This window comes from Syngnathus scovelli, chromosome 17 (genome assembly GCF_024217435.2).
Source record: "Syngnathus scovelli strain Florida chromosome 17, RoL_Ssco_1.2, whole genome shotgun sequence".
NCBI lineage: Eukaryota > Metazoa > Chordata > Actinopteri > Syngnathiformes > Syngnathidae > Syngnathus > Syngnathus scovelli.
In genome coordinates, this window is record NC_090863.1 from 8,001,628 (window position 1) to 8,019,880 (window position 18,253).

At 42.8% G+C, this 18,253-nt stretch overlaps 4 protein-coding genes across 9 annotated transcripts; 2 read left to right on the plus strand and 2 right to left on the minus strand.

The window, feature by feature from the left end:
• Positions 1–1,565: 1,565 nt before the first annotated feature.
• Positions 1,566–3,088, plus strand: LOC125985196 (relaxin-3 receptor 1-like). The gene is made up of 3 exons (XM_049747834.2): positions 1,566–1,778; positions 1,905–2,348; positions 2,424–3,088. The coding sequence occupies exons 1-3, from the start codon at positions 1,566–1,568 to the stop codon at positions 3,030–3,032; spliced, it is 1,266 nt and encodes a 421-aa protein (XP_049603791.1). The 3' UTR covers positions 3,033–3,088.
• On the minus strand, positions 2,823–9,903 carry sirt6 (sirtuin 6). Of its 6 annotated transcripts, XR_007487239.2 has the most exons (11): positions 9,706–9,903; positions 9,134–9,261; positions 8,547–8,729; positions 7,803–7,862; positions 7,606–7,701; positions 7,452–7,532; positions 6,989–7,112; positions 6,612–6,926; positions 4,138–4,204; positions 3,820–3,859; positions 2,823–2,966 (listed from the first exon to the last, which is right to left on the minus strand). XR_007487239.2 is itself a non-coding variant. In XM_068648608.1 (9 exons), the coding sequence occupies exons 1-8, from the start codon at positions 9,769–9,771 to the stop codon at positions 6,618–6,620; spliced, it is 1,047 nt and encodes a 348-aa protein (XP_068504709.1). In that variant the 5' UTR covers positions 9,772–9,903; the 3' UTR covers positions 3,551–4,204; positions 6,612–6,617. The 6 variants fall into 6 exon arrangements, 3 of the variants coding, with proteins under 3 accessions (XP_068504709.1, XP_068504710.1, XP_049603842.1); XR_007487240.2 differs by lacking the exon at positions 3,820–3,859 and having other exon boundaries at positions 2,832–2,966; XR_007487237.2 differs by lacking the exon at positions 2,823–2,966 and adding an exon at positions 4,883–4,947 and having other exon boundaries at positions 3,549–4,204.
• Positions 9,904–9,948: 45 nt separating this feature from the next.
• LOC125985248 (ubiquitin-conjugating enzyme E2 R1) lies at positions 9,949–13,768 on the minus strand. The gene is made up of 5 exons (XM_049747919.2): positions 13,013–13,768; positions 12,856–12,942; positions 12,447–12,544; positions 11,713–11,847; positions 9,949–11,522 (listed from the first exon to the last, which is right to left on the minus strand). Exons 1-5 carry the CDS (start codon positions 13,196–13,198, stop codon positions 11,312–11,314), a joined length of 717 nt encoding a protein of 238 aa, XP_049603876.1. The 5' UTR covers positions 13,199–13,768; the 3' UTR covers positions 9,949–11,311.
• A 593-nt stretch (positions 13,769–14,361) lies between these two features.
• On the plus strand, positions 14,362–18,227 carry cactin. Its single transcript, XM_049747729.1, has 10 exons — positions 14,362–14,735; positions 14,948–15,485; positions 15,576–15,671; positions 15,807–15,952; positions 16,024–16,186; positions 16,296–16,410; positions 16,501–16,693; positions 16,760–16,879; positions 17,028–17,383; positions 17,522–18,227. Exons 1-10 carry the CDS (start codon positions 14,377–14,379, stop codon positions 18,010–18,012), a joined length of 2,577 nt encoding a protein of 858 aa, XP_049603686.1. The 5' UTR covers positions 14,362–14,376; the 3' UTR covers positions 18,013–18,227.
• Positions 18,228–18,253: the final 26 nt, after the last annotated feature.

The following is an 18,253-nucleotide window of genomic DNA, read 5'->3' on the forward strand; positions in this document are numbered from 1 at the left end:
ACGCAAGTAACATGTTCAAGTTGATAGAGGTCAGATATTTTGACCTGGCAGAGAATGGATTGTGGTGATGCTAGTCCTTGCTTGTTTACTGCTTCATTGGCGGAGATAGTTTTTTTTTTCTTGTGGGGTAGCTGTAAGGAGGGGGGGGGGGGGGGGGCAAAAGATATCTCAGTGGGTCGGCAAAACCAAGCGCTCGCTTTGTTGCAACCCCCTAAAATCGCTTCTATTATCGTAGGGAAAGCTGTACTTAGAAGAAGCCCCAAAATGGAGCAAATAAACTGTAGCTAATTTTAATGAGACAAAACCGTGAAAGTTGTAGTCATGATTGTTTTTCCAGGCTGTTTATCCCATGTGGAAATGTAAATAAAAAGCTTTTGCTCTGTCTTCATCACATTAAAACGCACTTAATGTCCTTGGTGCTGAAGCATGTTATTAGCGTTTGGGTGAGTGAGGTAAATGAGGTCTAAAAGCAAATATTAGGAGCAATTTTAAGTCGCTCGAAGCCACTTTCCCTCACGGCAATCATATGTATTAGCAAACTGTTTCAGCAGAAACAAACCAAACCAGCATATTAATGTGTTGTTGTGGAAATTGGACCTGGTTCAAGAAGCATAGGGTCAAGTTGGGGGAATTCATCAACGTGAGACATGACAAAACAAAGTGCAGTAGAATGCTTTTGGAGAATACAAATGAGCAGCTTCAAATTTGATTTGAAACCAGACTAAGAGCCTTTTAATCTATGCCAGTTCTTGTTCAAAGGAATTAAAAAAAAAAAAAAACTAACTGCGTCATAAATATGTCTGGTGGGAATGTGACCTCCTCTCTTTCTTCTTGCATATGTGGACATGGCAGTGCATTCATTTAGTTAATTAAAGCAAAACCGTGGCATATAAGAAATTCAAATTAGCAACCCCCCACATCATTCTTCTAATGTGCATAATTCAAATTCTCATTCCAAAAGCTGGCAGTGCAAAGGTGACTATGTGTGAATATGAATAATTATATTTTAACATAGCACCAGTTTACAGTTTGCATTCCATAGGGAAAAAAAATGACTTGATTATTTTTTTTTGAATTCCGTATTGTAATTTTGTCTTGTACAGTTCAATTATATTTAACATTTAACTACAATAAGTGTTTAAAACTGTTTGTTTAAAAAAAAAATTCACGTAGGTACATTTTTACTGGTAGTTGCTGCCAGGAGATGATAGCTTTGCATCACTTTGGATTTAGCAGAACTTTTGTGTAAAAAACTCATAATTCAGCCTGCTTGAGCATTGCGCCCCCACATGGCCAAAAGGTGAACATGACATGAGTGAAGTATAAAAGGCTTTGGGATGGCTTGGGCATCACTCCCGCAGACGGGAGGAAGGATGCGACTGCAACACTTGTGAAAACGTCTAAGTAGGCTAAGCTGTCAAGAAGTCATGACAGCCTATTTGTTTTCACTCATTTCGTCAGAAATGACACCTTGCACATAATAAGGACTATGGAGATTTTTTTCTTACCCACTTTGGAAATTCTAAAGAGGTGAGTTACCTTTAAAGTGTCTGACCGACTGAGCCATGCAAAGCAACGGCAGCTCCTCGGAATCGGTACCTGTTGGTGCGTTGAGCGCGTGTGGAGGAGAAGAGGACGAGAGTGAATTCTCCAAATTGGTCAACCCCAGCGGAGCGGGGTCCAACCTGGCTGCTTTGAACCTGTCCCTCAACTGCTGGCTCCATATCCTCTCCAAGGAATCTTCTGTGGATCTGCACGGAGACGGTGCCAACAGGGCGGTAAGTGTGCAGGCACCAATCTGCATCTGATCTTCATATAGTGCTGGTGTTCCTATAAAATCAATTATGAGAAATATGTCAGGTGGCGACTATAAACCAGAACAATGTGTTGGTTTGGTGCTTCAGGTGCGAGTCCTCATCGCTTTGGTTTACCTGGTGGTATGTGTCCTGGGTCTTGTGGGTAACCTCCTGGCACTCTTCCTGCTTCACTTCCGTCGTCGAGGTCACCACCACTCCTCCATCGACTGTTTTGTGATGAGCCTGGCGCTTACCGACCTCCAGTTTGTCCTCACCTTGCCCTTCTGGGCCGTGGACACGGTCCTGGACTTCCGCTGGCCCTTCGGAAGGGTCATGTGTAAGGTGGTGAGCTCGGTCACCACCATGAACATGTACGCCAGCGTGTTCTTCCTCACCGCCATGAGCGTGACCCGCTACCACTCGTTGGTCACCTCTCTGAAGATCGCCAGCCCGAGGCGGGCGGCTGTTCGAGCCAAGTGGGCCAGTTTGGCTATTTGGGTGGTTTCGCTGGTTGCCACCTTGCCTCATTCCATCTACTCCACCACTGTTCAGGTTTGTTGACAAGTACTCACATGCTGTAGGTTTTTTTTGTGACAATTGAGATTTAGACCACGATTGCGTTCACAGGTATCGGCCGACGATGAGCTCTGCCTTGTGAGGTTCTCCGAATCCGATTCCAGTCGCTTGGATCCTCAAGTACTCCTTGGGCTCTATCAATTGCAAAAAGTGCTTCTGGGATTTGTCTTTCCTTTAATAATCATCAGTGTGTGCTACCTCCTCCTCTTGAAGTTCATCCTGAGCCGGCGCGTGGTGGGCAGCGCCATCGGCGGGGCCGTCGCAGACAGATCCGAATGCGAGCGTGGTCGCTATCGCCGCCGCTCCAAAGTCACCCGCTCCGTGACCATCGTAGTTATGTCCTTTTTCGTCTGCTGGCTGCCCAACCAGGCTCTGACGCTTTGGGGTGTGTTGATCAAGTTGGACATGGTGCCCTTCAGTAAAGCCTTCTACAACGCGCAGGCCTACGCCTTCCCACTGAGCGTGTGCCTGGCCCAGGCAAACAGCTGCCTCAACCCAGTCCTCTACTGCCTCATCCGCCAAGAATATCGCGCCGGACTCAAAGAGCTTCTGCCCCGAGTGTCGATCCCGATCCAAAACTTTTTCAATTATGCCCTGAGGGGGAGGAGAGCAGAGGTAGCACCCACCAGCTTGGTCATGATACACAAAGACAATGTGTGATTTTGTGGGTTTAGTCTATTGGGAATACAGAAAACCCTAAAAAAAAAAAAAAACAACCTGCAAGTAATTGAAGCCCTACCTTGCTTAAAAAAAAAAAAAAAAATGCCTACATTAATACTCACTAACCAAGAATGTAGCAGAAACAACCCAGGTTAAACTTAATTGAAATATTGTTGAGTTGCTATGCACATACAAACAAGTACAGCTATACTCTTCAACATTGTACCGTATTTCCCGGACTATAAGGCGCGCCTAAAAACCTAAAATTTTCTCAAAAGTCGACAGTGCGCCTTATAGTCCGGTGCGCCTTACATATGGACCAAATTCCTAAATTTAAACTGGGCCGGAGCATTGTGTCATGAAATCAATCATAAGTGGCCCGCTAAAGACTATGAATCATGAATCAAAAAGACTATGGATCATTATTTTGTGATTATAAAGTAATTTGTTGTGTCTGAAGTTGAAATAAAAAAGATAACATGGATAACATGATTTGATTTGGATTAAAAATCTGACATGATGCATTAATGGTGCGTCTTATAGTCCGGTACGCCTTACATAAGGACAAAGTTTTAAAATGGGCCATTCATTGAAGGCGCGCCTTATAGTCCGGTGCGCCTTATAGTCCGGAAAATACGGTAATCACTTTTTCCTTACCCCAATTAAGAAAAACACACAAAGATGGATACATTTGTTTTTGTTTCCCTCTCTCCATTTTGATACCATTTCAAAAGAACTCCTGCAAATTACGGTGCTTTTAACACTTAGTATGACCACCTTCATTTACCTCATTGCAGGCGAGAGATGGTCAGCCATAATCGATGCCTCTGCGTACATGTGTGAGTGAGACACAGAAAACATACTATATGCCTAGATATCGTGACATTAAATAAAGACACGTGACAAGAATTCTGCAATGAGAAACGATGTCACCAGAGGATGAAGACTCACAGGCTCGCCTGTGCAGTTTTGCCCTTTGGCAACCTTTCAAGTCTGAACATGGATAATCATCTACAGTATAGCTGCCCACAGATAAAAGTGGCCATGTAAATACCAGCGAGACAATCGCCTGCTCCTCCATTGTGTGTACTCTGGCAGTAATTACCTTGCCAAATTGCATCCTTCTTTCTTCACGCTTGTAAAAGAGGTCACGTAGAAAATCATCATTGAATCTAAAAATAAAAAACATGCACCCCCCAGGTCAATTGTAAGGTTTTCATGTTTTTTAAAAAAAAAAAGAAAAAAGGTCACGCTAAATCACTTCACATTTTTCAACCATTAAATGTGACATGGGATTTGTACAACCAGTTGGAAAAAAAAAATGCTGGGGAAGTAAAAAAATAAACATCTAAAAGGGTGTAATTGCAAAAGTGTGCACACCCTCTTCTAAGTGAGGATGTGGCTGTTATATATAATAAAGACCCATCATTTGAAAGAGGTTGTGCAGACCGTATTATCGACCGCTCATGCATTTGAATCTTCAGGCAGCCTACATTGTACAATCTAAGCGAAACATGTCGATTTTTACCAAGATGAACAGGTCAAGGCTGATCTAATAATTTCCCAGCCGGAGGCTTTTTGAAAATGATTGGCCACTGAGGCACAGACTGTCAATCACAGCAAGATGATGTGATGAACAGACCATCATTCCTTGCATCCTGAACAGATGAAGGAAAATGTGTTGGTCCGATAAAATGATCAAGTGATCAACACCAAAAAAAAAAAAACATCATACCAACAGTGACGTTTGTTAGTGACAGCCTATTTAATATTTACCTTAAGATTAATATTGAAAGACACGGACGGGGAGCTAACGCAGAGATTTTATAAACGATGTAATATGCTCCTACCTTCTGGTCTTGGTCGCGACACGTGCCGCTGAATTCTGTACTAAATGTAGACATGAAATGCTCTTCTAAGAAAGACCACAAAGCAAAGGATTAACGTCATCAATTAGGTTTGTGATAAAAGCATGCATTAGTGTCTCCGTGTTGGCACAGGTCACATGACCAATATTGAAGAAACAAAATCCACTCTTCAGTCCTTTCTAATGATAAAAGTTAGACCGTATCAAAAACATCAATTTTGGCTGTGAAGTGAGTCACGATCAGGGGAGGGCGAAATCTTCAATCAATTGATACCACTGTGGATTAAAAAGGTTTTAAAAGGAGTTCAGTGAACGGGCAAAATTAAATGAGGTCTCAGAAGTCGTGAAAGACTATGGGGTTACTTTTCAAACAGAATTTATGAGCTTATTACGGAGAATTATGAATTAATGAGCAAGTTTTGGTGTTCGAATCTGAGCTCAGTGGAAACTCTGTGGAGTTTGCTTCTTCTGGCTTCCTCCATATTTCATTTCATATTTGAAAACTGGAGATTTTCCATTGGTATGAATGCAAGTGTGAATGTGCTTACCTCCGCAGCATCTTTTCAGAACTTGCTAGCTCAACTCATTTTTGTCTATTTAGCATTGCACTGCTAGCAGAGCCTTTGCAAACATGACAGCTGCTACCTCAGCACTTCATAGAGGAAGAGTTGCTAAATGTTTAATGGGCCGTGCTTGTCTCTTTGCAGACAACTGAACATTCTGATGTCCTTGACGGAATACTAACTCTGATGCAAAGAATTGTTATTGAAAGGCAATCGTTTGAAAAACGAGTCAATCGCTCAAGTTCTCAATATTATTTGACTATAAAGTCCCACATATAGATATATCTTATATCTATATATCTATCTATCTATCCTTCCTACGCCAGTGGCCTTGGCTCAATCAAGGTTGGGAAACTAGATTGCATTTTTAGATGAACATATTATCTGCAAGCTTTTCTTGAAAAACAAACAAGTGAATACATTTCCAAATGGCTCCTAATTAGAGAACAGTTGAGCGCACAGGTTGTACAAAATGTGCTCTACTTAATATTCTTACTTGGCAAACATTCTACCTTTTGCATATTAATGACAACTGTGTAGAGCCATTTCCACAGCCAAGCAGACAGGTCAACATTTGTTGGAGCTGCAGCTGCTTCATCTATTGTCTTTATGATTGAATTCATGGTAAACCGCATATGACACTGTAAGTGCACTTGGACTCTTTATGTTATGTTAATATTGATGTTTAAGAAAATGTGGAAGGCAGCATAGTGTGATTATCAAGAAACATCGGTACAAAATGAATTTATGTTAATGAGGTTCTTGTGCAATCAGATCATTATGTGGGCTGGATTATAATGTTGCCTCAGTGCTAAGTAGGCCACGACTGACTGACAACATGCTAAGGACAGCACACAGTGAACGACCGCAGAGGTTGTGCTTCCATTTACTGCCAAAACACAGATATATATAAAAAATAACAATTCCTGAGATAAACAATATGTGGTGTAACAGTGATCTATTCACAACAAAAACATTTTCTTGCCTTAGAGAGAGAGAGGGAGAAAGAGAGAGAGCGAGAGAGAGAGATAGAGAGAGAGAGAAAAACAGTGTGGGCAAAAAAGAGGCCACAAAACTTGCATCCTTTGTGATCCAACAGATCAAAACTTTGTTTCTAGAGGCAGGAGGCATTTTTGATGAGGACAATACCTGAGGCTATTGGTCATCTTTTATCCCCAGCGGAGAATCTTTCCGCTCCTTCTTTACTGCGACAGTCTCTTTGATGGTGGCGTCACCATGTGCTGCTCGCTTCTTCTCCTCCTTAACGAGCTCACCTTTGACCTTCACGTCGGCACTGAGAGCGTGCGCGGGCTTAATGTCGTCGTCGGCGTTCTCGGGCGCAGCGATGGAGCTCTCGCACACAGTCGGCCCTTCCCACTTTGGGATATCTAACCCCAGGTGCTCCATCAGCTGCTTCATAACATCATCCACGTAGCCATTGATACGCAAGTGTGCATGCTTGTCCTGCAAGAGCTCAAGTCAGAGCAAGCATCTTCTCGCATAGAGTGTGCGGGAATGAAACGTACGTGCTTAGTGGGCTGTAGGTTGACAATAACCACTTTGCCGCCTTTGCGCTTGGTGACGAGTGGAAGGTCTCCGCTAGGTTTTATCTGCATGGAGGTGCCCAGCGTCAGCGCCAGGTCGGCTTGTCTAATGCATACAGAGCACAACGGATCCAAGTGAAAATGTGAGCAGAGATCTTAGACAGTGGTAGGAACATACACATTTGATTTTTATGAAATTGCTGGAGCGAGAGTCATTACGGCAATTATGCGTGAGAAAAAGTGGAACAAGCAAACAGTTGACACTTCGCAGTTCCTCCCCTACTTTTGTAGACAGATAGTAAAACCTTCTCAGGATAAAAGGTTGAATATTAACACGGAGCTGGCAAATGTGGGCATTAACGGCTAGTGATGTAGCAATTAAACCCAAAGAAGGTTTTTACAGTGGTGAGATGTCTTCTCTGCTGGGCCAGCAAACAAACCTAACCTGCTTGCGTCGTCTGCTTTGTTCAGATCTCGGTCAGGAAGTGCGTCCTCCCAGTCCAGTATAGTGCTGATCAACTTCCCTCTGTTGTCATAAAGCACGATTGAGATGTGTTCATTTGTAACAGAGACAACATCATGCGAGTGTGTTAATTAACCTGCAGGCTCGGAGTCCTCTGGAGCGCACCACATCGCAGTAACGTCCCGTTGGTTTGAGGCCCATCACGCCAATCACCTTTTCCCTGACAAATTGCCTGTGAAAACAACGTTGGCAGAAACCTCGGGAGTTATGCATCGACCACAATCCAATCAAATTGCCCCGTAGAATCAAAGAGCCTTGTGACTGTGCACATACCTGCAGCACTTCTCGCACTCCTCCACAAACATGTTTCCATGAAGCTCCGATAACAAGTCCCTGTCAGGGCCAGAGACAATAGATCACAGTTGGTGCATACATGATAACACTTGAGGACAAGTTGAGCGTTATTGGCTCCCTCATGAATATTCTGTGTACGGCTAGGATTGATTTCTCTGCTTACGCCAGAGCAAAGGCTGCGGCCATTCTCTTCCTGCTGTGTGCTCGTTATTGGGAAAGGTGGAGAAAAACAAACTTGAGGGAAAAGAAGACGCATGAACCTGCTCTGGTCTTTTATTATAGCCTGGGTGCTTGGATTGAATGGAAAATTGCATTTGTAGCTTGAGGTCAGTACATAGCAATGGAACAAAAATTGCAGTGCCCCTTGCTGGCTTTTTGGGGCTGTTGTTTGAATAGTTAAAAATGAAGGATTTTAAACCTAAATTCCATTGGCACACCTTCCAACGAGATCAATATCAAAAGTCCCTTTAAACCACACTTTAAAGATGGGATTTATCTTCCATTTTCGTAATCATTAAAAATTCAAAACGTAATCTTAAAATGAATTATAAAATGAGAAGGCAGCCAACAGAGAGTTCTTAAGCGTGGGAATGAAATGCCATTATAAACCAAACATCCCCTGGTGAGTGATCAGTAATTATCCATCAGTCCCTCCACGCCTGATAAAAAAGTCGATTTTTTTTCACAGATAAATGCGTGTATAGCGGCCATGAGCCAAGTCACCTTGGGAAGCCGGATCGCACATGCAAGCCGTCCACATTTTGGCTAATGAGATACTTGAGGTAGCCGGCCCTCTGGAGTCCAAGCAGGGCCATGTGAGTAAGGCTGGGTCGGGCCTCTTCAAACGTTGTCTCAAAGTGAGGCGTCTCTCCCTTTTGCTCCAAGGTCCACACACCCTTTGGGCCCCTAAAAATATATACCATGTTTTTAAGATGACCAACAAAGTTAACTGCAGGGCAGATGTGCTATGACACTACCTTTTAATAAATAAATCAAACAAGGCCAGTGGAATATTAATATGTACAATAGGTGGAAACATGAGGAAATAAGTTCCAAAACTATGAAGACGTTACCAGGCAATACTGAATGTTTAAATAAATATTTAACAAAAATGATGTGCGTGCTTAACATAAATTGAGTGAGTCTTGAACGTCTACTACCCTCTTCTGTTCAAGATGTGAAACTACAATAGAAATAGGTGGGATGGATAAATGCATTCATTATATTTACATTTGCCTGTTGCATGTGTGTCAAAGTGGAGTCGAAGAATATGAATATAAAATACAAAAGCGACAGTGAGGGTTTCTTACCTGAAGTCAGGGATGCCAGTTGAAGTGCTGATTCCTGCTCCAGAGTGCACGACCATAAACTTGGACTCTTTTACAAGCTCAGCAAGAGTTGCCACCTTTGCTTTCAGCTCTTCAGGGCTATCAAACTTCTGTATTACCAAAACACATTGGTTATAAGGCAGAATATGAATATTGCAGCTAGCATTGATTATAAGCATTTGAAGATTAAAATACCAGGTATTTAAACATTCTAAGAAAACTGACCGGCCGGGTATAATTGCAAATACAATGTAGTTCCCTCCTCCTTTTACTTCTACTTAAAAAATAAAATATGTCGTAAAAAGGAAATTTCGACTTTGACAGAAACAGATACCTTAGTGTATTCACGTTGACAATGAAAATAAAAGTTTCGACGCAATTGTGAATATCTTTTGCTGAGAACGTCCTAAATTTGGGTTGTTCAATGTACCGTTTTAGTTCAAATAGTTCATTCATGACAAAGACTATAGCAAGAAAACACAAAGTAGCAGCTAACCAGCTAGCCAAAGCTTGATAGAAAGCGAACTACCAGTCCTTGTGTTGTTTCTTATTACCTCTGGAAGCCCACACACGCCCTTGTCTGCATACGGTGAGAGCCCGGCCGCATAATTTACAGACATTTCCGTTTTTTATTTGATAAAAAAAAAAACGTTCTTCAAGTAGAAGACTTGAATTGTCCCCAAAACTGAAGCTGAGTGGCGCCTTTCTCTGACGTCATAACTCCGCGTCTAAAGAAATGCTTCGAATAATACGGAAAAAGGGGCAACTTTCTACAGTGTCACTTTATACCACGTAGATTTTGTTCCAATAAATCTTTATTTTTAAATAGCCAAAAATTCAAAAATAAACAGGTGAAGAAAACAGGGTGATCATCATCCGTACAGCTACATGTGCATATCCGTCAAGGTCTGACACTCTGAAAACGACCCTCTATGTCGAATGTAATTGAATAATCCTGAGAAATCCAGTGAAGTCCAATTAGAGCAGATGAAACAATCAATACTGGTGACGAAAAATACCCACGAGTAAACACACCAACACTAAAAATATATCAAAATACTTAACTCACTACTAACACATAACAGTAAAATAAAATGGTGGTGGAATTGTTCTTTTTCACTTCCAAGGCTGAAAATCTTTTGAAACCCAGACAGATACTGCAACACCATTTCTCTGACACATTTTCTACACACGTTTAGTTGTCAAGCCTAATCTCGTCACATAAAACATTCTCAAGTGAAAGTTGCAGGCATTAGGTCTAACCATATAGAAAAAGTCTAATATTGCTTGCAAGAAGCATAAAATAAAGACGAGAATACAACAGCATACATTGCAGGGGAATTTAAAAGAACGAAAAAGGTTTTGTTTAGTCAGGCATCAAACCTGAGGAGAAACAATTCTGATGAGCAAGTACTGTCCTCCCTCAGAAACGATAGTCAACGTTTCGCTATCTTTAACAATATCGTAATCCCGCAATCAAATCGACAAAACACACCCGATGGAAACCAGAGGAGATGCAGCAAAGATCTTTTTTTTAAAGTAAAACTGGTGAACAGCATTTTGACCCAGCCGGCAGTCCACTTTTTTCCACTACTCTTTGTAATGGCACACACTTGTTATCAAAGCTGTAAGAAGATCACCATTTGCTAAAAAATTTCCAGAAGAAAAAAAAAAAAAAAATTCTGGCATGCAGATGATGTTTGAGTAAAGTCCCATCCCTTTTTTTTTTTTCGTAGTTCACCACTCCAGGAAGTTGCTGAGACTTAATACCGGTAAGCAAAAACAGAACTGGTTAGGGAAATTAGTAACAACGAAAGAAATTGTGAAGTGAATGATTTGTAAGTGTTTGCATCAGTGCAAAGTGGCATCACCCCCATTTGACCTTTTAGCAGTCAAAGAAGCACTATTTAAGTTGGCCTCTCTGATTTCAGGTCAAAAGAAATTTTTTTTTTTTGCTGGTGCAAATCCACATGAGCCCATCAATTCAGCTTTAACAAAGAGCGCGCAAGCTAAGGTAAAATCATCTTGTTTCATTGGTTTACAAACAGGAGGTGTCAAATATTTCTCACTTGCAAACCTCAGACCTCTCGGACGACCCGGGCAGTAAAAGTGGGGTCGTCGCATGTCACCAAAGATTGGTCACGCTGCGGGAAAGGCATGTCACGACTCTTCGTTGCCTGAGTCGTCTTCGTCATAGCAGCAGTCACCGTCTCCGTCCTCGACGTCGTCGTCGTCATAATAATAGTCATAGAAGAGATCGGACCCCTCGTCGGGAGGTGGGGCGCGTGTGCGGACACAGTACTCGGCCAGCGTGGTGGGTACCTGAACCCCGTCGCGTTCCGCCTCAACCTTGGTGGCCAACACTTGTTTTCTGCAGGAGACATTCAACAATCATAATTTATTAATGGTCTGTGTTAGAGTCAAAATATTTACATTACATGTCTCTTATTTACATTTCTTAATTTGGTGATGACACAGCTCTCTATTAATCAGGTAATCTAAAAATACTTTGAATTCAGCATCTAGCCACTTTCAAGTTTGTTGCACGTGTAGCTGTTCACCTAATGATCTCGACATATTCCCGATCCTTGCCCTTGCTGTCCCTCCATTTGCGGTACATGACGGAGGCATCCACGTTGGCAGGAGAGAAGGTGTTTGGCTCATTCAGCAGTGAGATCACACTGAGCAAAATGGTTCTGAAAGCACAAAAGAGGGTCACGACATTAGAGCTTGACAAAATATAACTGAAACATGACATGATATCGGAACTGTAAAGAGCATGCAAGCCATTTTATAACAAATATATATATTTTATACTGGATGCTGTTTCATTGTGCCATGCGATCTGTGTTGATTTGGCCCATAGCTGATGTCATTTTGTTCCTTCAACTAACTAGTTGAGAGTGAAACTGAATCAACTGCACTCTCTTGTTGCAAGCGAGTAGGGGAGGGGGTCCACATTTCCTCATTTAATTTGCTTCAAGAGAGGATTGTCATTTTTTAACAAGTTAATTTACAGTAACAAGCGTGCTATTTTTTATTTTTCACTCTGTACTCTGGAAGATTTGATTAGACTTTATTTAGACTTGTTTAACTTTGGAGGCTTCACTGTATTGTGGAGGTAAACAGAAGATGCTAGCTGAGAGACAGAGATCATTTTTCACAGATGGTGTCGAATCGCCAAATATGGCGTCAACGTTCGTCTCTTGAGAACGGACTCCTCTGAAGACAACTGTCATGTGATATAAGGGTCTGAGTCAAAGGCAGTAACCAGATAATGACAATTCATGCTAACCTGACATTCTGAGTGGGATTCCATCTCTCTGAAGGCAGTTCTCCACTTTGCGGGTCATCTACTGGTGGGTGCAATATAGAAATACATACATCTCCATTCTGAAAGAGGAGGGACGGATTATTGATGATTGACATGTGACCAGCAGAGACTGCTTGAATAGAGGTGGCAAAAGTACTCACATTCTGTACTTAAGCGGAACTACAGATACTAGACTGGTATAAGAATCTGTTCCTTCAGAAAACTCAGAAATGTACTTGAGAATTTGTACTGTCAATTACATACAATCCACTTTTGATAACTTGGCTCAATGATTTTTTTTTTTTTTTTTGGCAATTTATAACACTAAGAAGATCTCGGAGTTTCACTATGCTGGTAAATTTCCATGATGACTACTGTACTGTTGACTCACCTCATAGATGTTGGGATGCCACATCTTGGTGAGGAATCTGAAGGAAGGTGGAGAATATGGGTAGTCCATGGGGAACTTGATCCGGGCCTAGAACGTAAAACACCACCAATATGTTACGTCACGTTATGTTTCCTATCCACAGCATAATGAGTTTTACCTTGAAATAGCCCCCCTCATAATGTGTATTAGGGGGTCCGAAAATGGCCACTTCCCAGTTGTACATGTCTGCCTCGTCCACCAGCGTTATTTTAAAGCCCTCGACGGGTTCCTCTTGGAGGCTCTTCATTTCCAGCATGAGCGCTTTCTGTGAACTAGCGACGTGAGAGCAATCGTGCTGCGCCATACTTGACACTTGGCTTCCCTCAACTTATCTCCCCAATCGACAGCTGCTGACTCGTTTGTTGACGGCAACGCAGCTAAATTTGACGCCGCACACACTGGTCGAACAACCCGATACTACCAATGTGAGGATACAATGAAAACAGGCCAAAGCGAACTGGGATCGAACGCGGGTTGTGTTTGATACCAAAATCGGATCAATTATTTAGCGTCCACTCGCTCACTGGCGTAAACTAACCACATCATCGTGGCCGCCGAGTAACCAAAGCTGTAGGTGGTCTACCTTAGAAAAGTCGCCGCGGATCTAAGCCGTAAATCTACTGGTAGCTTCTGGCTAAATAAGCTAGCTAAAGAAGACTACCTCACAACCAGATGGAGTCGATTTTTTTTTTTTTTTTTTTTTACCTTGTCGCGAATAGATTCTAACGCGCTGGTAACAGGGGGAAGCGTAACTGGTCTAACAAGACACGCCACGGCCGATTATAAGCTCCTAATTAACGCCCAAAACCTTTATGGCATGTGAACAGAGCGAAGAATGTTGTTGAAAAGAAGTCCTTTCTCCCCTGAAAACAGCCAATTGTGCAACGGGCTGCTCTGGGATTTGTAGTCCAGTTTTTGTTTGTAAACATTGCCGTCTAGGATAAAAACGGGGGGAAATCCGAACAAAAATGCCAATGAAACACGATGTAACATTCCATCAATAAAATACATTAAAATTGTGTAACAAATGCCTCATATTATATGTACTTTTATACCTAGGGTGTAATGGATAGAACTACATTCACCAGTTACAGGAAGTAACGCGAACGCGAGCCTTGTTTGCGTTTCTGAAAAGCTGCGCTGACCTATTTTTTCCAATGAAATAATTTTTATTTAATAAAGTGATGGTGTGGTGAGTGTTTGATTTCAGGGGTTTATTGGTGTAAACACCGGTCAACGTTTCAATTTTCATTTATAATAATCGAGCCTTGTGTGACATATTTTTCTTGCGCCATAATTACAGAAAGTACCTCCTTTATTTAGCTGCCCCTGTTTTGCCTGAGTAAAATGTTTTCCACAACATATTTACACTGTAGCATATATTAGGGTAATTATATCACGCATTATTTTAATTTCTAATGTTAAATATTGATGTGACAGCATAACTATTACAGATTCTGGAAAAAGAAAAACAGCTGGTGTATGACGTACAATGTACGCGACAAAATCATCTCAGGACCCTGCGTGGACGCAAAGTTCGTGATGGGACCGAAATCAAGACGACGTTCTCGCTCCATGTCCAGAAGTCCGAGCCGAGACCAACCAAACAGATCGAGAGTAAGCAGATCAAAATCTCCCGAAAGACGGACGAATCGTTCTCAATGTGCAGACCCAAAACGATCCGCTCGGGGTCATGTACGATCCGATAGCCGCGGCAGCAGCTCACCAGACCGACGTCGGCCTCAACATCGGGATCGATCAAGTTCTCGTAGTGGTTCAGAGACCGACAGGAGGCAAAGAAAGCAACGTGTCAGGAGTAAATCTAAGGACAGATCGTCCAGGTACGGATGCTACGTCCAGATATTGATTTCATATCAATAGTTATCACCTCCTTTTCTTGACAAGGTTAATCTGCATGCAAGAAACACCCTGTAATGTTCAGTGTTTTATTTTCTTAATGTATAGTTACGGGAAATTGTCAGTTACAAGAACGTTTCCAGAATGACTTTTCAAAACACGCAGCATGTTTATTGAATCATATGTTTTACCTCAGTCCTGATTCAGATTATCCCCGAGAGAGAGGGAGAAGAACCATGCAGATCCGAAAAGTAACGTCTCAAGAGAGAAGGAAGGAACAGTCTTCTTCATGCTCCTCGGGCGGAAGCACTGAAAGAGAGCGTGGAAGACGAAGAAGCCCCAGTAGAGACAGACAGAGACAGCAAGAGCGAGATCGAGAGAGGAAATCAGAAAAAGATAAAAGAAATAAGAGTAGTGAAAGGGAGCATGAGAAGAGCATCAAAAGCAGAAACCGAGGGAGACCTCAGTCCAGTTCGGCCGACTCCTCAGAAAGCTCGGGCTCTGATCGGGAGAGCAGGACCATTAAAGACAAGGAAGACAAGAAAAAACAGAAGGAGATGATGAAGGCTCTGGAGACACCAGAAGAGAAGCGGGCCAGGAGGTTGGCTAAAAAAGAGACAAAGGAAAAGAAGAGGAGAGAAAAGATGGGTTGGAGTGAAGAGTACATGGGATACACCAATGCAGACAACCCTTTTGGTGATAATAACCTACTGGGCACATTCAAATGGCAAAAGGTATGTTTGGAAGCTGAGGACGTTTGATTAGATCACATTTTCTAAATTGCCTTAAATATCTTATACACTGTCTTGTTTGTATTTTGTCAGGCTTTGGATAAAAAAGGTATCGGCCACCTCGGGGAGAAAGATCTTAAGGAGAGAAACAAACGCATCCAGGAGGAGAATCGCAGAGAACTTCAGAAGGTTGGTTTGTGCAAACTGAATGATTTAGAAACCGGGACCCTCCGGTTCCAATGCCCAAATCATCTCGCATTATCTCCTGTTGCTCGTAATGAGCGACTTAACGATCGAATCGGTGTGCATCTGAATTTGTCGTAGGTAAAGCAGCTGCGTTTGGAACGTGAGCGAGAGAAAGCAATGAGGGAGACAGAACTGGAGATGCTGCAAAGGGAGAAAGAAGCGGAGCATTTCAAGACCTGGGCCGAGCAGGAGGACAACTTCCATCTTCATCAAGCCAAACTACGGCATGTAGTGAAGCAAAGATGCCAGGAATATGCTTTTTTTGGAGTCTAAAAATGTAAACATTTGTGTCCAGGTCTAAGATAAGAATCCGCGACGGCCGTGCGAAACCTATCGATCTGTTGGCAAAGTACATCAGTGCCGAAGATGACGATCTGGCTGTTGAGATGCATGAACCGTACACCTTCCTCAATGGGCTGACGGTCACAGACATGGATGACCTTCTGGAGGATATCAAGGTCAGTGCTGTGGTTACACTTGAGTAGACTAGAGGTCGATGAAATACATAATATTTAATTTTGCTGCCACTTTCAGAACTGTTGACGTGAGTCTTGCTGTACTCCTCAGGTTTATATGGAATTGGAACAAGGCAAGAATGTGGATTTCTGGAGAGACATGACCACCATCACCGAGGATGAAATCAGCAAACTGAGAAAACTGGAGGCTTCCGGGAAGGGACCAGGTACGTCATTTCCGAATGTTCACGTTATAGTTTGACAGGTTACAGCATAGAAAGAGAAATTCACTCGCCTTTTGTTTGAATGATCCTCAGGTGACCGCCGGGATGGGATCAACACAGCGGTGAGCAGCGACGTCCAGACTGTATTCAAAGGGAAGACGTACAGCCAGCTGCAGGCTCTACATCTCAACATAGAGACCAAGATTCGAGCCGGAGGGTCCAACCTCGACATCGGCTACTGGGAGAGTCTGCTTCAGCAAGTCCGAGTTTACATGGCTAGAGCCAGGTATGTATAACATAATTTTTTTTTGTCTTTCACAATTGGTGTGTAACATCACAATCTGTGTGACAGGTTGAGAGAGCGACACCAGGATGTGTTGCGTCAGAAGTTGTTCAAACTGAAGCAGGAGCAAGGCGTAGACAGCGAACCGTTGTTCCCCATCATTAAGGAAGAGCCGAGGAGCGACGACATGTAAGTGAACAAAAAAAAACAATGCTGTGGAATCTTCTGAGTCCCAGCAGAATTCATCCTGTTCGACTTTTACTTGAAAATATTTTTGATGCATAGTTTTTGGCAGAACCACTTTTCCAATTGAACATCTTTTTCCCCCCCTTAAAAGTGACAATAGAGTGGCAGGCCGATCAGGAGCTTCAACCTCAGAAGGGCCCGACCGCTCGTCTTCGCCCTCGTCCCAAAACAAAGCAGGAGATGACGGCCCGTCCACATCTACTGCGGAACCCGGTGACCGAAAAGAGGAAGGAGGAGAAAGCGGGGGGAAAAAGGACGACGAGAAGGGCGAGGAGGCGGTGTTGACGGAGGAGGATCTGATTCAGCAGAGCCAGGCAGAGTATGATTCGGGTCGCTACAGTCCCACGCTACTCACGTCGTCTGAGCTGCCACTGGACACGCACACCATCACTCCTGAGGAGGACGCGCATAGGCTGCAGTTGGCACGCCGACAGCTGCAGGTCACAGGTATGAGATTAAGGCGATCGTGTTGAGTAATAACGTTGTGAACCGCTTGAGTCAGAATCGAGGGTTCAAATCCAAGTCGACAGTTTTTTACATTTTTTGTATGGCATATTGTTGAGCATCTCTGCATCTCTCCACTAGGTGACGCCACCGAGAGCGCCGAGGATGTCTTCGTGCGTCGAGCCAAAGAGGGAATGGGCAACGACGAGGCCCAGTTCAGCGTGGAGATTCCCGTGTCGGGCAAGATGTACCTGTGGGCAGACAAATACCGACCCAGAAAACCCCGCTTCTTCAACAGGGTCCATACCGGTTTTGAGTGGAACAAATACAACCAAACCCATTACGACTTTGACAACCCTCCACCCAAGATCGTCCAGGGCTATAAGTTTAATATTTTCTACCCGGACCTGATAAACAAGCGTTCCACACCTCAGTACTTCCTTGAGCCCAGTCCTGACAACAAGGACTTTGGGATCCTAAGGTTCCATGCCGGTCCACCATATGAGGACATCGCCTTTAAGATAGTGAACAGAGAGTGGGAGTATTCACACCGACACGGCTTTCGTTGTCAGTTTGCGAACGGGATCTTTCAGCTGTGGTTCCATTTCAAGAGGTACCGCTACAGGAGGTGAAGCTCATGCACCTTCATTTTAATGTTCTTAAGCCCAACCTCTCATTTCAGGGTAGTTAGGGTTCTACAAATCTGTAAAAGTGTTTGTTAATTCAGTCTGCTCCATAAAAAAAAAAAAAAAATCTGCTTTCCTTTTTACATCCCATTTTTTTTTTTTTTTTCTATTTTGTATACATTGAATTACAAAAATTAAAGTGGTTATTCTAGTGCCTCTGACACATTTATTTATTTATTTATTTTTA